The sequence below is a fragment of the Psammomys obesus genome, unplaced genomic scaffold, assembly GCF_907164565.1.
Source record: "Psammomys obesus unplaced genomic scaffold, mPsaObe1.curated_primary_1811, whole genome shotgun sequence".
In the NCBI taxonomy this organism is placed as follows: Eukaryota; Metazoa; Chordata; class Mammalia; order Rodentia; family Muridae; genus Psammomys; species Psammomys obesus.
In genome coordinates, this window is record NW_026596125.1 from 4253325 (window position 1) to 4273296 (window position 19972).

The 19972-nt window shown below is 48.7% G+C and overlaps 1 protein-coding gene across 1 annotated transcript; it reads left to right on the top strand.

The window, feature by feature from the left end:
- The first annotated feature begins 5994 nt into the window (after positions 1 to 5994).
- On the top strand, positions 5995 to 18870 carry LOC129665036 (stearoyl-CoA desaturase 2). Its single transcript, XM_055591482.1, has 6 exons — positions 5995 to 6350; positions 6828 to 7110; positions 9569 to 9699; positions 11249 to 11454; positions 13207 to 13439; positions 15102 to 18870. Exons 1-6 carry the CDS (start codon positions 6327 to 6329, stop codon positions 15299 to 15301), a joined length of 1077 nt encoding a protein of 358 aa, XP_055447457.1. The 5' UTR covers positions 5995 to 6326; the 3' UTR covers positions 15302 to 18870.
- The last annotated feature ends 1102 nt before the right edge of the window (positions 18871 to 19972 follow it).

Here is a 19972-nt window from a genome sequence, read left to right on the forward strand (position 1 = left end):
GGGGGGGGGGAAAGAAATGTTTGTTCTTTGTTCTTCTGAGCATTTTTGTTTTGTTTTGTTTTTGAGACAGAGTTTCTCTGTGCAGCCCTGGCTGTCCTGGAACTCACTCTGTAGACCAAGCTGGCTTTGAACTCAGAGATCCACCTGACTCTGTCTCCAAGTGCTGTGTGCCACCACTGCCTGGCTTTCTTCTGAGCATTTTAAAAATGCAATAATAACTGAGTTCCACTTCACCTGAATTTTATGTTTCTTGGCATGTTTTATCTTTGACTTTTTTAAAGGTTTATTTATTTATTATGTATACAATGTTCTGCCTGCATGTACATCTATATATTGGGCACCAGATCTCATTATAGATGGTTGTGAGCCACCATGTGGTTGCTGGGAATTGAACTCAAGACCCCTGGAAGAGCAGCCAGTGCTCGTAACCTCTAAGCCATCCCTTCAGACCTCTCTTTGACTTTACACTAATTTATTTTGTAAATGTGTGTGTGTGTGTTCCAAAAAGCTCACGCCAATGGTTGAGTGTGACAATTTTCAGGAATTGTCTCTTTCCATCCTGTGAGTTCCAGGGATCAAACTCAGATCTTCAGGCATGGCAGGAAGCTGCGCTACCTGCTGGGCCATCTTACCAGCCATAGATTATATTTTAGGATTCTGCTGGCTTGCTTTCTAGAAATGGCCACTTACACACACTGCTTGGGTGTGTACTCATGCTCTTTTGTTTGTTTGCTTTTGTTTTTCGAGACAGGGTTTCTCTGTGTAGCCTTGGCTGTCTTGGACTTGCTTTGTACACTAGACTAGCCTCAAACTCACAGAGATCTGCCTGCCTCTGCCTCCCCGAGTGCTGGGATCACAGGCGTGCGCCACTGCACCTGGCTGCTCTCTTTTATTTTCTTACTCTCTCCTTTTCCCTCTCTACCTCTCTTTCTGCTCTCACTGTCTTCCTCTCTTCTGTCTGTCTCTCTCCACTTGTGCTTAAGTCTGTGGAAACTTTCCCTCAATGAACTCCAACTTTGTTCCAAAAAGTAAAATAAAAATTCTTTCATCTCTTCGGTTGAACTTGGTTTTATCTGAACTTGCAAACTCTTCTTAGAGATAGATTTGGCAAGCAAAAACACCCTAAGTGCACAGACTAGACTTTCGCTCTATAACAAGCTTCTTTCCAGAACAACAGCAAAAAAAATCTCATTAACTTTAGCTGAGAACAGTGCTCTCTAAAATGAAAGGAGAGAGAAAGAGGAGGAAAAAAAAGAGAAGAGAAGGAAACTAGGGTAATTTTAAATTCACTTTTCAGAAAAATATAAATTTTGGTCATTTTGGAAATAAGAACTTTGAAGCTGACTGTGACATCTTGGCTTTTGTAGAGCAAAGCAAGTCACATGGACGCTCATATTCTAAAAGAGGGACAGTCTAGATATGATAGGGACATGTCTATCCCAGTATGTGGAAGGGATGTCACACTGTCCAGGTCCGGCTGTCTCCGCTGTGACACAGGCTCCAAAACGACTGCCTAGCACATGATTCCCCTGTACCTAAATTATTCCTGTGCCCACTGGTTTATGAAACACTCAACAGCCATTCATGGTGGTGCAGTGAATGGCACAGGGAATTTATTTATTTTAGACAAGGTTTCACATGTGGCCGAGATGTGTTGTAAATTCAGATCCCACCTACCTCAACCTCCTCCCAAGTACAGAAATTACAGGGGTGAACAATAGCACCAATTCTTTTTTTCTTTTCCTTGTTTTCAGCAATGCTGTCGGTAGAAAAGGGGTCTCACACACACTAGGCAAGTACCCTAACACTGTGCTACATTCCCAGCCCACAGACAGCTTATTAAATTATACATTCTTAATTTCTCTTTTTAGAATAAAGTGGAAAAACAAAAGATGCTAGGGCCCTAGCAAGATAAGAAATGCCCACATACATGGCTTTCTGAAGCAAGCTAACAAACTTTTCAATAATATTAGAATAGAATGTTCCTTTTACTTTAGCACACATACCTTCCTAGACTTGAAGGCTCGGTCTTGAGTAAGATTTCTCAAATGGATCAGAGTTCTACAGCAGAAAGGAATGCCCAGAGCTGACCTTCAGCCCCTCTCTCTAGCTGATCTAGAAGGAAGAGTCCCAGAGACTGTGAAACATGTCCTCCTTCACCAACCTTCTGCTTGGAAGGCTGCTCCTCCAGGAGTGGGATGAGGAGGGAGTGAAGTGTGACTTCCCCATTCAGGTTCTGGCACAGAGTACCAAACAGTATCCTGAACATCTGGTTCAGGGGTTTACACTGCAACACCTAATTCTAGACACTTCTGCTCTCTGGAAGTTCAACCACCCAGAGGGCAAATATCCTGCTTATCCAATGTCATTTGGATTGGAATTGTTCATGAAGAAAAGGAAGGGCAGGGAAGGGAAAGAAACTGGGGGTGTGGTGGGAGGTGGGGGTGGGGTGGGAAGGGATGTGGGAAGAAAGAAGGAAAGGACGTGAAATGGGTAGAAGAGTGAATAGAATGATCATTATTAATTTACTTTCCTTATGGAGCTTACGGGAATAGCCTGACCCAATTCCACATTAGAAGATGCTTACTTTGTATCTGAACATGATGGGGAATAAAACTGCTTACAGCAATTTTGCTTCTTTTCTCTCACTGAGAAGATGAGTTCACACTGTGACAGTCATTTAACATGGAAAAACTGAGAAAGGCATTTCTCTAGCAAGTGCTTTGCTGAGCTAGGACAAAGCCAGTGCAGAGCCAAGTATGTGGCCGGCTCCATTCTATTCTCTTTGCCTGACTAGTTCCTGCTTCTGGCTTAGCAATGAGAGCTAGAAAACATGCCTCCATGGGAAACTTCCCGCACTGTCTCAAAGTGATGGTAGACTAAAGATTCTCCATTCATCTGCCACATCTCTGCTCCCCTCTTCTGCATACCTTGAAATTCCTACATGACTTGCCATCCTGGTTAAAAAAAACAAAAAACAAACAAACAAAAAACAATACCCACCCCAAGATGCCTCTTTTCAAAACACCTTTGCTAGATGCTCATCTATTGCTTAAAAGAGAATGGCCCTGAAAGGGGTAATATTTCAAATATCTCCTATTTATGATTTATATAACAGGTTCAACGAACAAGCACCCATTTAAAGCCCTTCTTGGGTCAGGGACTCAAGTCCTGTCTTCTTGGTAAATCTCAGTACAAAAGTCAGAGAAGCAGAAACCATGAAGGGCTTGAAAGAATACATGACATGGGGAGCCAGCCTGGTAAACAAACCAACCTGTGAGTTAAAAACAAAACCAAGAATCAGTGAGGTCAACAGTGGGTAAAGAAAGACTGGAGGGGCAGAATGCTTTAGGCAAAGGGAAAGGAATATTTTTAGGTTTTAGTAGTGAAATATCAAGGGATTGAAGCGAAATGAGGACATTTAGAGGAAAGACAAAAGCAGGGAAGGATCAGGATCCAGAGGGCTCCGAAGCCATGGTAAGAAGTACAGGCTTCAAGCCATGGCAAGTAATTTATTTAAGATGCCTAAGTGGGGGTTATTGTTACTCTCTTGAGTTTCAGGGTCAAAAGTAAAAGCTGCCATAATAACTTGTGTCCTTTTTCATTCAGGAGAGTTAAGAGCTCCCATCTCCATCCTCCAAACATTGCTGAGCAAAAAGGGCTGCCTCACTGCAAACTTAGCTGCAGACATGGAGCCCATAATACCTATAGTTTTTAACCTTATGGTCACGTAATACTTCTTGATGCCAAGCCTCATGCTGTCCCCGTATCATTCCTACCACATAGCTTTATTCTGTGGGCTGTTGGGAGTTCCAGAAGTTGGCACAGGTGGGATGAGCCAAGCGGCATCTTATCTTGCTTATCAACAGTTACACTGTCTCCCACCCGGAACTCATTCTCCCTAACTTGGCCCTTTTCTAGGCTCCCAGAGCTTTCTCCTCAGGGCAGTAACTCGTCTTGGAGAGAAATGTAGGACTCCTGTTCTACACCGACATGTTGGTAGGCCTCCCTCGCTTTCTCTGATAGACAACGAATGCACGGGCAGCTGGCTTAAGTAACACAGCCAACCAGCCCTGGGCACTGACGCCGGCAGCACTGTGGACCGCAGGCTGAGAAAATGCAAAGGCAGGTTTGTCTCAGATGTAGGACTGTCTTCAGCAGCAACTAAAGCATCCTGGAGGACCGCCGCCCCCCATCTTCTTCCCAAAAGAGTGCAACACTTTGAAATCTGAACTCATCTGGAGAAACCTCATCAGTATTCGGAATGGTAGCTTGGAAGGTGAGGCCTCACCCTCCTGAATGACATCAGTGTCCTAATAAGAGATGTGGCTCAGCAGTTAAGAGCATTTGCTGTTCTTCCAGAGGACCTGCCACTGGTGTTCTCAAGTACCCGCACTCACATGTAACACGTGTCCACAACATTTAAAGCAGTAGTAAATATCTATTTTTAAAAGAGAAACGCCAGAGACAGAGCTCACCCCTTCCCCACTGAAGACAAGAGGCGAGATGGCCACCTGTGAATCAGAGGCCCATTCTTGGCAGAATCAGAGGGCCGGTGTCCAGCCTTCTCCAGAAGTGTGAGACACGCCTCACAGTCTATGGGAGTTTGTTCTAGCAGCCAAGGACAAAGAAGAAACCCATGGCTGATAAAAAAGAACCAAGCAGACAACACAGACAAGCCAAGGGGGTACAGCACCCACACAAAATCACAGCTCTTCTGAGCCGCCACCAGCCCCACTGCCATTTGCTGAGAACACCTGGTCCCTTTCAGCATTCCTGGCACTGGCTAGCAAGCCAGGCCTGGAATGGAGGTGTCTGGTCACTAGCCAGAAAGTTGGCAAGCACCCGAGACCAGAAGGCAAGCAAGTCTTGGTCCCAGGAAATCTCTTTTTGAGAAGCTCGGTCTCACCTAGAGGTGGGTGACCCGACACGGAAGCAGACTCTGAATGCACCACTGCTAGGCTACAAGCTCTCTTGAGGAAGGCCCAGAGGAAGCTGGGGAGATGTGTTAGGCCAGAGCACCTAAAGGGCCAAGGGCCATAGGGTCCTCTGAGCAGGGCCCGGAAGCTTGGGCATGAGTTTCACATCGCTGTGCCGAGGTAGCGCCACCACTTGCTGGTTGAGGGTCCTCCTTTTCAAGTGGAAGGCTGGGGTACCCATGGCGCGGTCACAGCGAGGCTTGCTGCAGTAATAATTCCACACCCGCTCTCTGCCTGTTCCACACACAGGTGAGTGCCTCGACCTGATGCTTCCCGGGTTTTTTCCATGTAGAAAACTGCAAACTTGCAACCTAACAGAGGAGCCTCCACCAAAGGTGCCACGTGCCTTCGGCAGGTCTGGGGCTGGGGGCAGGAGCGGATACTGCTGACTGCGGCTGTGCCCTCGGAGTGTGCACGGAGATGTTAGCGGGCAAGCCACAGATCTATGAAAACTCGATTATGGCACCAGAGTTCCAACTTTATCTGGTAAACATCCTGGAGCTGGTGGGCTATACTAAGCCATTGTTCCAAAAGGGACTACAGAGGCGCCTGTTGTGGAGGGAGGCGGGCTGCAGGCCCCTCTCGGCTTTGCTCTCTGTTGGTGGTAGCCATTTCCCCTCCCACGCGCCTCTGGAACTGCAAACACCGGATGGAGTTGTGAGTGGTCGGCGCTATGGTGGCTCTCCCAACTGTGCGGCCTCTGTGCACCTCGCCGAGTCTTCCTGGCCTGGCAGCCAACCCCCACTGCTGGATTGGCTCTTCTCTCCCAGAGAAAGCGCCGAAGCGCCCCCGTGGCAGGGTGGGGGCTGGGTGGAGGACCGGCGGGGGATGGGTGAGAAGCCAAGAGGCAGAAAAAAGAAGGGAGGAGGTGGGGAGGAGCTGGAGGCAGAGGGAACAGCAGATTGTGCAGAGCCAATGAGAGCACCAGGACGAGGTGGTACCAAATTCCCATCGGCCAATGACCAGCCAGAGTTTACGAAAGCCTCATTAGCATCGCCCCCTCCGCCTGGCTAGGGATGGGACAATGCGGTGTTGGTGTCTGCAGTATTCCTATTCCTGGACACCGGTGGCTGCAAGCTGCGATTTTGGCGTCCTCTCATTTCCTCTCCTTATCTCCGCCCGCGGCTGCCCTGGCCAGCCAGCTTTTGATTTTTAATCTGGTCATTGATCAATAAAACGAACCTAAGGACACACAGGACACGATTGCCCCACTGCCAGCGCTGGCCCAGGGCTTGTACAGCCCAGCAGGCTGCAGAAACTTAGCTATAGCACCCTCAGTCAGCTGAGGCCTCAGGCTCGTCGCACGTTCTCATCCCCGGGAACGTGACCCCAGCATCCGACGCCAAGATGCCGGCCCACATACTGCAAGAGGTGAGCTCCCCCCAAGCGGCCCCTCCCTCTCAGGTTGGCCGGTGCAGATTGGACTTCTAGGTGGGTTGGGGTTGGAGAGAGTGCAGAGCAGCTGGGTGCATTCAGCCGTCGTTTCCGAGTTGCTTCTTCCCGGGTGATGACCAGATTTTTTACTCAGCACAGTTGATTCCCCCAACTTGCATTTCTTAGTCTTAAAGTAAAACCTGACCTTTCTTCGGTACGTGCAGGTTTTCCTTTGTGAATTGCCAAGGGTCCTGCTTATAAAACATCCCTCCTGCCCCTTCAGCGTAAGCCTTACTCCCGCCGGCCTGCACGTTTCAGGAAACTTGCCCTTGCTCCGTTTCGTGGTTACCCTCCGCAGCCGTGCAACCTTGGTACGGGGGTCTGGCCGGCATCCTTTCCAGCAGTAAGGTTAGACGGACCCCGTGCTGCCCCCACGCGTCTGCAGTCCTGATTCCCCACCCCCTCTTCTCACAGATCTCCGGCTCCTACTCGGCCACCACCACCATCACAGCGCCCCCCTCTGGGGGACAGCAGAACGGAGGAGAGAAGTTTGAAAAGAATACTCACCACTGGGGAGCAGATGTTCGTCCCGAACTAAAAGATGACTTATACGACCCCACCTACCAGGATGAGGAGGGGCCCCCGCCCAAGCTGGAGTACGTCTGGAGGAACATCATCCTCATGGCGCTGCTGCACGTGGGAGCCCTGTACGGGATCACCCTGGTTCCCTCCTGCAAGGTCTACACCTGCCTCTTCGGTGAGCAGCTCCCCTCGTCGTGAGCCAGTGCTTCCGGTTTCTCCTTGATCTATAAAGAGGTGGCCTCTGACCCAAGGCAGGAGCCCTTTCTTTTTGGTTCCTGATGGACCAGCTGGTCTGGGAAAAGAGCCTAATGGTGTTAGAGTGAGGGCCCTGAGTTCTGAGTATTCTGGCATTGATGCTGAGGTCTCTGAGCAAGCTTTTCTGTGTGACACCTGTCCCAGCCCTGCTGACCACAAGAGAAGCAGGGCCTGCCTAAGAGATGTGAGGACCAAGAACTAGACCATGGGCAACCTGTTGAGTCCAGGGCGAAGCAGAACTGTGAGGTGCTATTAAGGAGAGAACAGAGGGGGTTATAAACTCCCTGTCTTGCCAGACCAGGCTGGTCTGCCCGGAGGAAGATGAAGCAGGCTTCTGTATCCAGGTTCAAAGGTGTATGGCACCAGGGTTTGGCACAAGCCAGTCAAAAATAAAATGGGGTTGCAGGAGTGTTTGACCTTCTCTTCAGCCAGCTGCTGCTCTTCTCCTGTGCCCACTTAGTGCTGTGGCCTCTTCGCCTTCAAACACCATAGCCGAAATGCCTCCTTGGCAGGGAGTAGAGCCTGGAGCAGCCCTTAACTGTTAGGATCAGAGTGTGCGGTCCTGTGACTGACCTGCTTAACTCCCGCTCCTTGGAGCTCCATCGGTGTAGGTTGGTGGCAGTGCTGCCCCTAGAGGCATACATGTACTTTGCAGGTGCTTTCACCTAAACCCTGAACCAGGAAGGAGAGACTGGAGCCCTGTAGACCAGGGCCTCTTGCTGCTCTCTGAGGGGCCACAAGCAAGGGCTCTTCAGAACAACGGGAGGTTTTCTGGAGCAGTTTCTGAGTGTAGGACTAACGGTAGCTCTCTTGGGGACAGTGTATGGAAGGTCTGGTTGTCTTGAGTGTCAGCTGCCTCTCCCTCAGTCCTCCTAGATCCTACAAGTGATGGGGTATGGTGCTTGACAGTTTTCCAAATACCAAACATTCTTTTATTTTGTTTTTCAAGACAGGGTTTCTCTGTGTAGCCCTGGCTCTCCTGGAACCAGGCTGGCCTCCAGCTCACAGAGACCCACCTGTTTCTGTCTCCTGGGTGCTGGGATTAAAGATGTGCTGCTGTCACCCAGCTTCCGCTCATGGTCTTGACAGCACATCTTTGTCAACAGTAGGAATAGAATACTTTAGATAGTTGTGCGCCCTGCCAGCCTTATTGGGCTGTTTTAAGGGTCTTCTGTACCGTTGTGGACTCTGACCCCAAAGCTGAATGGACATCTTTGACAACACTATGAGAGCCCTAATGGGCAAAGCTCCCTCAGCCCATTCCTGAAGTTAAAAGTTAGGAGATGTTTCGTACCCACTATTGTGGATACTTTTCTCCAAAAGACAGGAGAGGGATCTAACTCTCCGGTTTGCTAGACTGAGAGGTGGATTGAAGAGGCCTAAGGCTGCCTGGGTTCTTGTGTCTCTGTGTCTCCTGGCCAGAACTTCCCTTAGTATGCCATCTCGTGCTCTCTTGGGATTATGTAGGAGGGACGACAGGACAGGGAAGGAAGAGAGAGGGTTCTTGGGAACCTGTTATCTGTCCACAGAAGGACACAGTTTGTACGTGTGATGTCTCTAATGTCAACTAAGTTCTGTAGCCTGTGAAGGTCCTTTGTTTCCTGGTGTTTCTTGGGAGGGATCAGTATTGGCTGTTCCTGCCAAGGCTCCCAGGTTCTAATGGAGGGGACATGTGGGTGTATGCTCTCTTCCATCCCACTTAGACTTTACAAGTGGCAGTTCCTGAGCTGGACAGGGAAGCAGTGCACCCGACACTCAGGGTGAAAGCTAAGAGCCAGGAGTGTGGCCAAGGACAGAAACGGGAACTGGGCACACGGATCTTGGATGCTGGGTGGTAGAACTGCAACAAGGGACGAGGGGCAGAAAACTCCGCTTTAAACAGTGTGTAGAATATGAGTATCCTTGGTAATGCTTGAGCCACTGTGCAAATCTGACTGCCCTCTATACTGCTGCAGTGTTGAGATGCTTCTGTACCTCTGGTAAAAGCTCCGAGTGCGGTTACCTATTCGGTGTGTCACCACTTGGCTTCTCCAATTACACATTGCCCAGACTTTCTGGCTGCTGTTTCAGAAATGCCCTTGGGTATGGGTTGTGGGTTGAGGAAATGCAGTTTCCTGACCAGAACATCTTAGAGGACAGTTAGAGGTCAAAGAAGATAGGCCCTGAATGATGCCCTTATAGATGCCTGATGACCGGTGAGTGGCACAGAGTGGTAAAATCTGAGATTTCAAAGACGAAGGCATCCCAGGGCTTCAGGGAAAACCAGAGCTTCATCCGAAGGCTAACAGAGAAGCTGACTAGTGTTAGGAAACCGTCTTTGACTTACTTTCCTTAAGTAACTGGCCTGATGGTGATGCCCCAACTTTCTTGTACTATAGCGTACTTGTACTATGTCATCAGTGCCCTGGGCATCACAGCCGGGGCTCATCGCCTGTGGAGCCACAGGACTTACAAGGCCCGGCTGCCCCTGAGACTCTTCCTCATCATCGCCAACACCATGGCTTTCCAGGTAAGAAGCTGGTGCCGCGGCTGCGTCTCTACCCCGTGGTGGGCTGTCAGGGGTTAACGTGGTAAGAGTTACACAGGCAGCCATCACCCTTTCCGCTCCCCTGTGGTCACCTAGCATGCAGACTCAGTGCTGAAGTCCCTATACCATGGCGTCACTGGGAAGGGAAACGAGAAGATCCCCAGGTGCTCATGTCATGGTCCCTGTGGTGTCAACATAGCATGTTGGTTGTGGGTCTTCAGTGTAAAAGATGGAGCACTGACTCTGGCTTCTTAGTGAACGGCACACTCATGCATCAAGGTGACTATCTTAGACTCCACTGCAGTGGGAGAGAAGGTGAAATGCTCTGTTTTAGAACAGACATCAAGTGTTTACATTAACCATAAGTCGTCTGAGGTAGTAGAGTCTGTTACTACAGATGACTGCCCCTAGAGACTAGCTCCATCGACACTACAGTCTTGTGTGAGGTTATGGTCGGAAGTATAGTGTTCAGGCAACAAACATAACAGAGAAAAGGGCCAGAATTGGGAGGGGACCTCCGTGGATCCTGAGGCTTAAGGACAGAGGACATCCATGGTGGCTTTACTTTGCAGCAAGAGGAAACCAGGAAGTCAAAGCATAGTCCCCTCTGCCTGGTCAAGATTTGAGGTGCTTAAAAGATTCCTCACACTGGGTGCGGTGGTGCATGCCTGTAATCCCAATACTCAGGGAGACACAGGCAGGCAGATCTCTGAGTTTGAGGCCAGCCTGGTTTACAGAGTGAGTCCAGGACAGCCAAGGCTACACAGAGAAACAAAAACGATTCCTCACGTTCTCGGGGGACAAGGGGTAGGAAGAGACAGTGGTATACTCTGGAGGTATGGCAGGACCCAGAGGTCCTTTGGAGATGTGCCTATGAGTTCCGTGCTGGCCTTGATACAGGCAGGAGGGCCTGACACTTGGAGGAGTTAGGGTGGAGTTTCTTGATCTTGCTACAGAGCAGCGCCCTAGGACCCAAGGCCGTCTGCCTCACTCTGGGAGCCAGAAGATGAGAGGCCCCACAGGCTCCCGTAGTCACTGGCTGAAAGCTGCTATGTGGATCATCAAAATGGCTCCATGGGTCAAGGTGCTTTCCGTGCAGGACTGGGTTTGATCCCTAGAGCCTGTGGTACGGAAGGGGAGAACTGATGCCTGGAAGTTGTCCTTGGACCACACGGGGGCCATGGCATGTATGCACCTGTATATACACACGCACACGATTAAAAAAGCAAGGGTCTTACTTGTTACTGAAATGTGAAGACTGTGACTAAGCTATACCCTCCCTTTCATACAGCCTCAGGAAGGGACCATGTTCTTGTGGAGCTCCGGGACTTTAAGTTGCTTTCTCTGTATGTGTCTCTAAGGCAAGTGTGAGGCAGAGAAGCTCCCCTCATCTTTACCCTATGCATGTTCTTGAGCCTCAGGATTCTGAGTCAGACTGAGAGTCCCAGGCCCTCACAGACATCTAGGTCCTTGCCATCCCGCAGGAGGCCAACTCTTCTCACCGCTGGGTTCCTCTTTCCTGTCCTTCCAGAATGATGTGTATGAATGGGCCCGAGACCACCGCGCCCACCACAAGTTCTCAGAGACGCACGCCGACCCTCACAATTCCCGGCGGGGCTTTTTCTTCTCTCACGTGGGTTGGCTGCTGGTGCGCAAACACCCGGCTGTCAAAGAGAAGGGCGGGAAGCTGGACATGTCTGACCTAAAAGCCGAGAAGCTGGTGATGTTCCAGAGGAGGTGAGTGGGTGGGTGGTAGCTAACATTGTGGCCCTGGGAATGAATGTCCGGTGTATTATACTCTGCATTTTTTTTATTAGGAATTATAAAATAAAAGCCATGACTTTACTGGGTCTGCATGGTCACGTCATTTAAAAAAATGACTTTTAATGTCCTATAGGCCATGGAGGTAAACTGGTTTTCCTTTGTGTGTGTTGTCTTATTGGAAGCAGCTAAATGCAAATCAGAACAAGAGCCCTGTTTATTTCCCTGGTGGGGGAAAAGACAGAACAGAGTGTAGTGGAGACCTAATCTTGAAGGAGGTAGCCTACGGGAGAACAAGGCTAAGCCATCATGCTGGTCAAGCTGTGCCTGTACTGGACAGACACAGAGTAGGGGGATTGCTCGCTGAAGGGAATGGCTTAGAGAGAGTGCTGTTGAATCCACAGCTGCAGGGAGAACCAAGGTTTCAGAGAGGGACCGTGCAGGCAGAACTCGGTGACCTAAATTAGCCTTGTGTTCCAGGAATGATGCCCTTCTCCGTGAAGTACCAGGTGTGAGATAAAAAGGAACAAGAAAGATATATTGCCAGGAGCTGGAGAGCTGGCTCAGTGGATAAGAGCACTATCTACTCCTCCAGAGGGCCTGAGCTGGATTCCCAGCAACCATATGGTGGCTCACAGTCATCTGTACTGGAATCTGATGCTCTCTTCTGGCGTGCAGGTGTACATGCAGATAGAACATTCTTGTTTAGCGGGAGTTTAACGGGTTTTTAAGGAGGGGCGAAAAGAATGGGATAGGAACAAGTACTCGAAGAAGAAGAGCAAGTTTATAATTTGCTTTTGCTTTTTATTTGAATTTTTTTACACAACTTGATAAGGAAGGGAAAATGTGTTAGCAAAAATAGTTTACAAAACATAACAGGGTGATTAATGATGATGCAGAACACCCCAAGAATGTTTACTAAAAGAGCTACTACAAGAATGTCAGCTAAGATTTCAGAATGTCTAGCCTGACGCACAGATGTCTCATAAGTTCTGGAAACATAAATCTCTCACCCACGACCTTGTTGCAGCTGTCTGTAACTTTCCGCTAGCTGGCCTTGGCTCCCAGCAACGCTCATACATAAGATAAATAAAATCTTGAAAAGATATATTGCCAGTGCCGTCTCTATGGAGTCCTCCATGCAGACATAAATTAGCACGAGAATTACTAACGGGTTCTCTGGCAGCAGCATGAGGCAGGAGCGTTGCTCGTTCTTGGGAGGGATACAGATTAGGGTAGGACCTAAGCAAAGAAGTAAATGAAGGAACTTTCTAGGCCGCGACAGGAGGGTGTGGCTGCTGAAGTCCCCTTGTCGCACCTGTGGCCTCGTCTACGTAAGGGAGAGGGATAGTGTTGCAGTGTGGTGTTTCGGGGCGGGCCCTCGGAACTAGGAGTGCTGGTGGCAGCAAATGGAGGCTTGACACCACACGCTTTAGGAAGACTCCAGAGGTCATGGGAGAAACACGAGGTCAGGGGGACAGCAACTCAGGAGGTGATTGTGATAACAGAATCGTCTGTTGCATCCCCTTCGCCCCATGAACAGTGAGAGACCAGCATTGGCTCAGATCATCCACCGCTTGCTTTCTTTCTGGCTGGTTCCTTCTACTCTTTACTCATGGTAATGGGGGGGAGGGGGACCCAGCCCTGCCTGCAGGGAGTGGACAGTTCACGGAAGTGTCAGAGTCCTCTCTTACACTTCTCAGACATGTCCACACGGTGTCACCATAGGTACTACAAGCCTGGCCTCCTGCTCATGTGCTTCATCCTGCCCACGCTGGTGCCCTGGTACTGCTGGGGTGAGACGTTTGTGAACAGCTTGTGCGTCAGCACGTTCCTGCGCTACGCCGTGGTGCTCAATGCCACCTGGCTGGTGAACAGCGCCGCCCACCTCTACGGATACCGCCCCTATGACAAGAGCATCAGCTCTCGGGAGAACATCCTGGTTTCCATGGGAGCTGTGGGTAAGTCCCCGGCTGACCACATCTGGTGGCTTGCTGCTGGAGAAACTTGGCCAGGGGCCAGCGGAATCACAGTGACCTGATTTCTTGGTTTCCCACTGTAAGACTGGGGATGTACATTTTTATTGTGGAATCCTTTTGAGAGGCCGTAAGGTTCTGTGGAAAGGGTGACAATCAGCCTCTCGTAGGCCCTTTGAGTTCTTCCATTTCCTAGTTACCTCTGGCAGGTCTGTAGTCTCTCTCAGGACACCCCATGAATGTCAGCCTCGTGTTTTTATTTAGACACTGGTTATAATTTAGTGTAGTACACTATGCTACATGGATAGCACTTTTATCTCTCCAGTGTTCTTGGGCGGGGCTTATCCGTTAGCGGTGCCTGTACGATGGCCACCAACACCCGTGCCTTCTCACCACCTCCCTGCCACCCTCTCTTTGTTTGTTTTTCTATTTTCTCCTATTTTGTGCTAGATCTCTGCTCCCCACAACATTGCTTGGGGAAGCGTACTGGACCGCTTGATTGTAATCCCCCCCCCCCGAGACAGGGTTTCTCTGTGTAACCCTGGATCTCCTGAAATCAGTCTGTGGACCAGGCTAGCCTTGAACTCACAGCAATCCACATGCCTCTGCCTGCAGAGTGCTGGGATGGCAGGCGTGCACCACTGTGCCTGGCTCCTGATGATAATTATTGGTTGAATCTGTGGCTCCCGTCTCAGTTATCAGAGTGAATGAATGCATGCCTCTGCTCTCTGTGCCCACATTTTCCTCTCCTTTCTGAGAACAGATTTTGACAAAGGTCTCAAGTTACGTTTTTTTTCTATGTAGACCTGTGCCTGTTTCCTCCTTAGTGATAAGAGCCATTGGTCATCCAATGACACTGTTCAGGTCGGTGTTCATCTTTGTATAGGACTCATTAACTTAGGCCACATTGGCTATTATTAAAAGTACCTTTTCTGAGCCAGGTATGGTGGCCCACACCTGTAATCCCAGCAGAGGCAGGCAGATTGCTGTGAATTCCAGGCCAGTCTGGTCTACAAAGTGAGTCCAGGACAGCCTAGACTACACAGAGAAACCCTGTCTCAAAAAGCAAAAAAAAATAAAAAAAATAAAAAATAAAAAGTACCCTTTCTGGGTTGGCATGGTGGTTCAACTGGTAAAGGCACTTGGCTTCCAAAGTGACCAGCCTGATTTAGATCCCTGGAACCCTCATAGTGGAAGGAGAAAACCAACTCTTGCTCGCTGTCCTCTGACCACCACCAGCATGCCATTCCTTACATGTACACGTATAAATACATATACGCATACATACAGATATTAAAAATAATCTTAAAATATGTTCCTTTTTATAACTTACATATGACCATCTCTTCAGAGAGCTACTGTTCTCATGTTCTTTAATTTATGTTTGAAATAAATTACCTATACTACACAGTGCTAAGATCCTCTTACAAGTGGAATTATTTGAGCAAGGTGTGCAAATCCCACACTGAAAATGGAACTGTGTTGCCTTTGAGGGTGTCTATTTGCTCAGTGTAAAATATGATGGATTTGTCCAATCACTTGCAGCCCTGAGTCTCCAAGTTTGAGGAACCCACCCACTGGCTAAAAGGTGTTCAAAGGAGGAAGCAACCACTGAGCCCCTAACTGCTCTCCTTGCTTCTGTTCCAGGCGAGGGCTTCCACAACTACCATCACGCCTTCCCCTACGACTACTCTGCCAGTGAGTACCGCTGGCACGTCAACTTCACCACGTTCTTCATCGACTGCATGGCTGCCCTCGGCCTGGCTTACGACCGGAAGAGAGTGTCCAGGGCGGCTGTCCTAGCCAGGATTAAAAGGACTGGAGACGGCAGCTGTAAGAGTGGCTGAATTTGGGGTCTTCCAGTGTCTGATCCAAAAGCCAGCTTGGCAGAGGCTTAACGTTCTGTTAATTAACTACTGAGTATTGCTACCCAGATGCTAAAATGATGAAGTTAACCCATTCTGGTACGGTAAAACGGACAAGTGTATCGAAAGCCAACCGCTCTTCCTTTTGATGCTAAGCTGATCTTCTCTTTTCTTTCCCATTGTCTTTTTCTTTGCTTTGTCCCTGTTGACCTCATTTCTCAATGCCTCCCAAGCCAGCAGCTGCTCAGCCTTATAGGTCAGTGCTCACCTTCCAGAGTATGCCAGCATCTCAAGGGTCTAAAGTCTGTGCCCCATCCCCAACTCTTCTTAAGCTTGTTCTGAGTTAGAGAGACAAGAAAATCCTCCGAGATTTCTCCTGTTGTTTTTAGCCCAGGCTTTGCCAGGTGGAACGGAAACATAGTTTTATTTGGCAGAGAGCTTGCAAAGCAGGTCAGTCTTAAGGGGCCATATTGGACACAAAGGCTGTGGTTCTTCAGAGAGGTGGGAGAGGGCCGTCTCCTGTGCTCAGGCCTGCAGCCCTTCCACACAGTATGCCTCCTCCTAATTCTGAGTAGGTGACAGCATGGGACTTGGCAACACATATATCAGAGTAGTCTAGGCTGAATATTAAAAATAAATAAATAAAGTAAAAACAATGTGTAGGAAAAGTGGTCTCTCCTGAAAAGGGATCTTCTTTTCCTTTAATAACAAGGACATAGGGCCAGGCGTGGTGGTGCACGCCTTAAAATCACGGCACTAGGGAGGCAGAGGCAGATGAATCTCTGAGCTCAGGGCCAGCCAGGGCTAGATAATAAAATAATGAAAAGGACATACAGAGCAAGAGGTTTTCAGTGAGGCATGTTTGGATCGATGAGGACAGTCACTCATAGTTTTGAGCTTTCTGTGAGCTGCAGACCCAACTTTTCTTAAATTCTGCTCTTACATCTTCAAGATGCTGATCGTCCCCATAAATTAGGGATGGCTATGGCATTTCCATACATCAAGCAATTGGATGATTTTAAGAGTTGAATTTAAGTCTCAGTTAAAGCTGAAGAGACAAAAACAAGTCCAACCTGGATCCTACAAATACTCATTTAGAGTGCTTCCCTCTGAAAAAAAAAGGATGCTGAACACATCCTCTGTTCCTCTCACTGTTGGGCAGTGGGGATGGAGACACTGTAGGCAGCTCCTGTTAACTTTCCGAAGGAAAGCTTCTGGGAGCCCATGGCCGGAGGACTTCACAAAGTTGGGGACCCTTTGGAGGAGCAGGCTAGATGTTAGCTCTCTTTAGTCCCGCTTCTCTTTGCAGTAAGGCATTCCCTGCAGTACTGACAACATGCCTCCAGCTCTGGGACCACCCAGCCTACGCATAGGGCTCTGGTTGGTGGGATACATGGCCAGAATCTCTTCGTGCTCCTGCATCTGCCTCTTTTCCGCTAGGCGTCTCTGTGTGCTGGTGGTTCTTTTCTGTCTTTTTGCTTTTTGTTGTTCTTCCTTTTTGACATTTAGTCTTGCTCTAGGTAGAAATATCCCGCATCTTTGCAGGCAGTAAAGACGTGCAGGGATCCTGTATCCGTAGTGAGATAGAGCTGGCTGCCCCTTTCCTGTGGCTGTCAGATTCTCCGCCTCTCTTCCCCAGGCTGCTGACACTGACGTTTAAAGAAAAAAGTTTGGCAAACTTTGTAGAAACGTCCCTGGCTCAGAGAGGCTCTTTGTCTCTTGAGTCATTCCAAAACAAATGCTCCCGTTGTGCCAGTGTGCCGATGACAGAGCAAGACAAGGTTTCTTTTTTCTTTTTTTTTTTTTTTCAGCCTCCAACATGAGTCAGGGTAGAGCATGCTCAGTGCTGTTTGCATTCAGCAACGCTCCTTGGGCTAATCAGTTCTGGGTGACGATGTGGTGCTTGTGGGAAGAGAAGGGCATGTTGACTACGGGGGAAGCACAAGAACCCAGGTTGTGTTCGTAAGTGCCTCGGTTCGAGTTCCTTATACCCGGAGCCACGGCCTTCTGCAGAGCTTCAGCTAAGAGGAGATCTGAGATGCCTCGAACTTTGCATAGAGGATTCTGTTCAGCAGATTGATTGGTGTATCTGTCCCCATAGCTCCGTTCAGCAATGCAGAAGCCTGACTGGGTAGCATAACAGATGCTATAGATACTGCTGAGCCCCGGTGGTTGGAGGGAGAGTAGAGTGTATTAGCCGACCTCTGGCCCTGTTCCTTGGAAATGACTTTTGGATGATTTTAGTTCCACTGGTTATTGGGCATCCACTTAATAATATGTGAAAAGTAAAAGCAACTCTTCTGAGCCTGCCCCATGGATCCTGAACCATGCCATGGCTGGGGACCCCGTTTAAGTATCTGTCAGTAAGGAACACTGCTTTCAAGATTTTAAAGCTCCAATCAAGTGACAGATTAATAAACTAAGACCTGACTCTAACAGCCCTTGCCTGTGACATGCTAAAGGCTGACCTGGGTGCCTTACCTTTTCCCTGACCAGTGTTGCTTATGAGCCTGAGCTGGCCTCCTCTGCGGATCCCTTGAAACCGGAGAGCCTGTAATTGGCAGGATGGAAACTGATCTGGCTGGAGGGTTAGCTGCACACTGACTTGCAGTAATCCCTTTGGGGGCTTCATTTGGGGAACTTTTCTTAGGGCTTTTTGGATGAAGTACCCATAGCTGATGGATGGTGGAAGTAATTCGAGCGTGTGTGATTCGTAGGTTTTGTTAATTGTTTTTTAAGATTTAAAAGCTGGTTGTAGCATTTAAAGAGAAAGCTTTTCTTCATGGTTTGCTAGTATCCTGAGTGTCTTCTTTTAGTTGAAATAGGTTAGTAGAAAGAAAAGTTAAGAAAGCGTTGGCCGTGTTATGCTGGTGGGGAAGGCCAGGGCCTCCTACCGCTCTAGTTTTGTTTTTGTTTTTTGTTTTTATCAGTCCCCGCTCTTGACAATAATGAATTCGCTCCTTGGGTAAGGATGTTAATATGTTAATGAGGGAAGGGCCCTCCCGACCTAATCAGCTCTTAATGGACCCAGCTGTCAACACTGTTGCCTTGGGGATTAAGTTTCCAACCCATGACTTAGGGGACAAACTCGAACCATACATAGCACTGGACACGACATTTAACAATAATGTGACTCAGTATTACTTCTGTGAGACTGGGATAATAACCCGGACCTACCTCAGCGGGTAGGTTTGAGCATGACTAAATGCTCTTTATAAAACATTTGGGGATCCTCGGCAGAGGAATATTTAAGTCCTGCACATTTTTATAGTAACTGTCCACCATGGACTTGACATGTGCCTATGTCCCAGATGACATTGTTAATCCACATCATTCTTTTCAGAGACTGGATGCGTTAGATAATGTATACTCATTGCTATGAAAACATGCAGGACTCCATTTCCTTCCTTGGGTGGGATTTTTCCTTTATTATGTGCAACAGTAGTTGTTTGTAATCTAATAATTTTCATTAATATCAACTCCGAAAGTATTTCTACTCATCTGAGGTTGTGTTTGTTCATAATAAAAATGAAATGGATCTGACTGCAATATTTCTCATAGTGTTGTGGCTGTGATAAGAGTCTCCCAGGACGTAGGGAGACAAAAAGATGGTGGGTGGGTGGTGTGTTACGTTCTTAATCCCAGCGCTTAGGAAGCAGAGGCAGGCCGGGCTAAGCCTCTGCTACTACGAGGTGTGAGTCATACCCCAGTAACCTGCCCTGCCTTTCGTAGGTGTAATTTGAGGTTCATTTCTGGAAACAGGAAACCAAGTAGTCAGTTGGCATTAGATCAGAAATATCACCAGCTGGTACCTCGGCTTGGAAAAGTGCCAGGTCTCTGTATCATGGCCAAACAGACCCAGCCAAGAGAGTGCCTGAGAGATCTTCCATTGCGGCTCAGGTTGGGCAGTGCAGCCTGTTCTTGTCTCAGGAATGTCCTGTCCTCGGGGGCAGGTGGCTTGTGAGTGAGCTAATGCACAGTCGTAGCCCGAAGAAAGCAGGCCATCCCAGGGAGGCTTTCACAGTCGTAAGATGGGCAAGTTGCGTCTAGTTTTCCTCTCAGCCTCTTCTGCTTCCACTGACACGACGTACGTAAAAGGAACACACAGGCTGTAGAAGTCTGACTTTCCAGCAGGAACTTCCAGCCAGCTGGGCTCCCGAGAGTACGCAGAGCAGCTGACCTCAATTTCTGAGTCTGTGTTCACCTGAAACATTCTAAAAGACTCTTGCAAGGCCGTGGGGCAGGCCTGGACTCCCGGCTCCTTGGGAGGGTAAAGGAGAAAGACCTCAAAATTCAAGGCCTAGTGAGACCACCTCAAAATTGAAAGAAGGGGAGGCCCAGGAGGCGGGTGGGGGTGTGTCGTCATAGAGCAAGAAGGCGACCCTGAGTGCGTGAAGGTGCTTTCCCGAGCAACTCAACAGGACTTCAGGAGTCCTGACCACCCAGAAGCAGAGAGTGTTGACTCTCTGCCAGTCTTTAAGAGCCAGGCCAAATATTATTCCCCTCTTCTTGTCCAAGGGTAAACACTCCGAGAAGATGTTAATAAATTCTGTTTTTGTTTTGCATGTTTTTGTAGGAGGCTAAAAATAGATTAAGGTCCTAGCAAATTAAGCCATGTCACAAGGGGTAAAAGAAATAGTTAAAGATAATGAT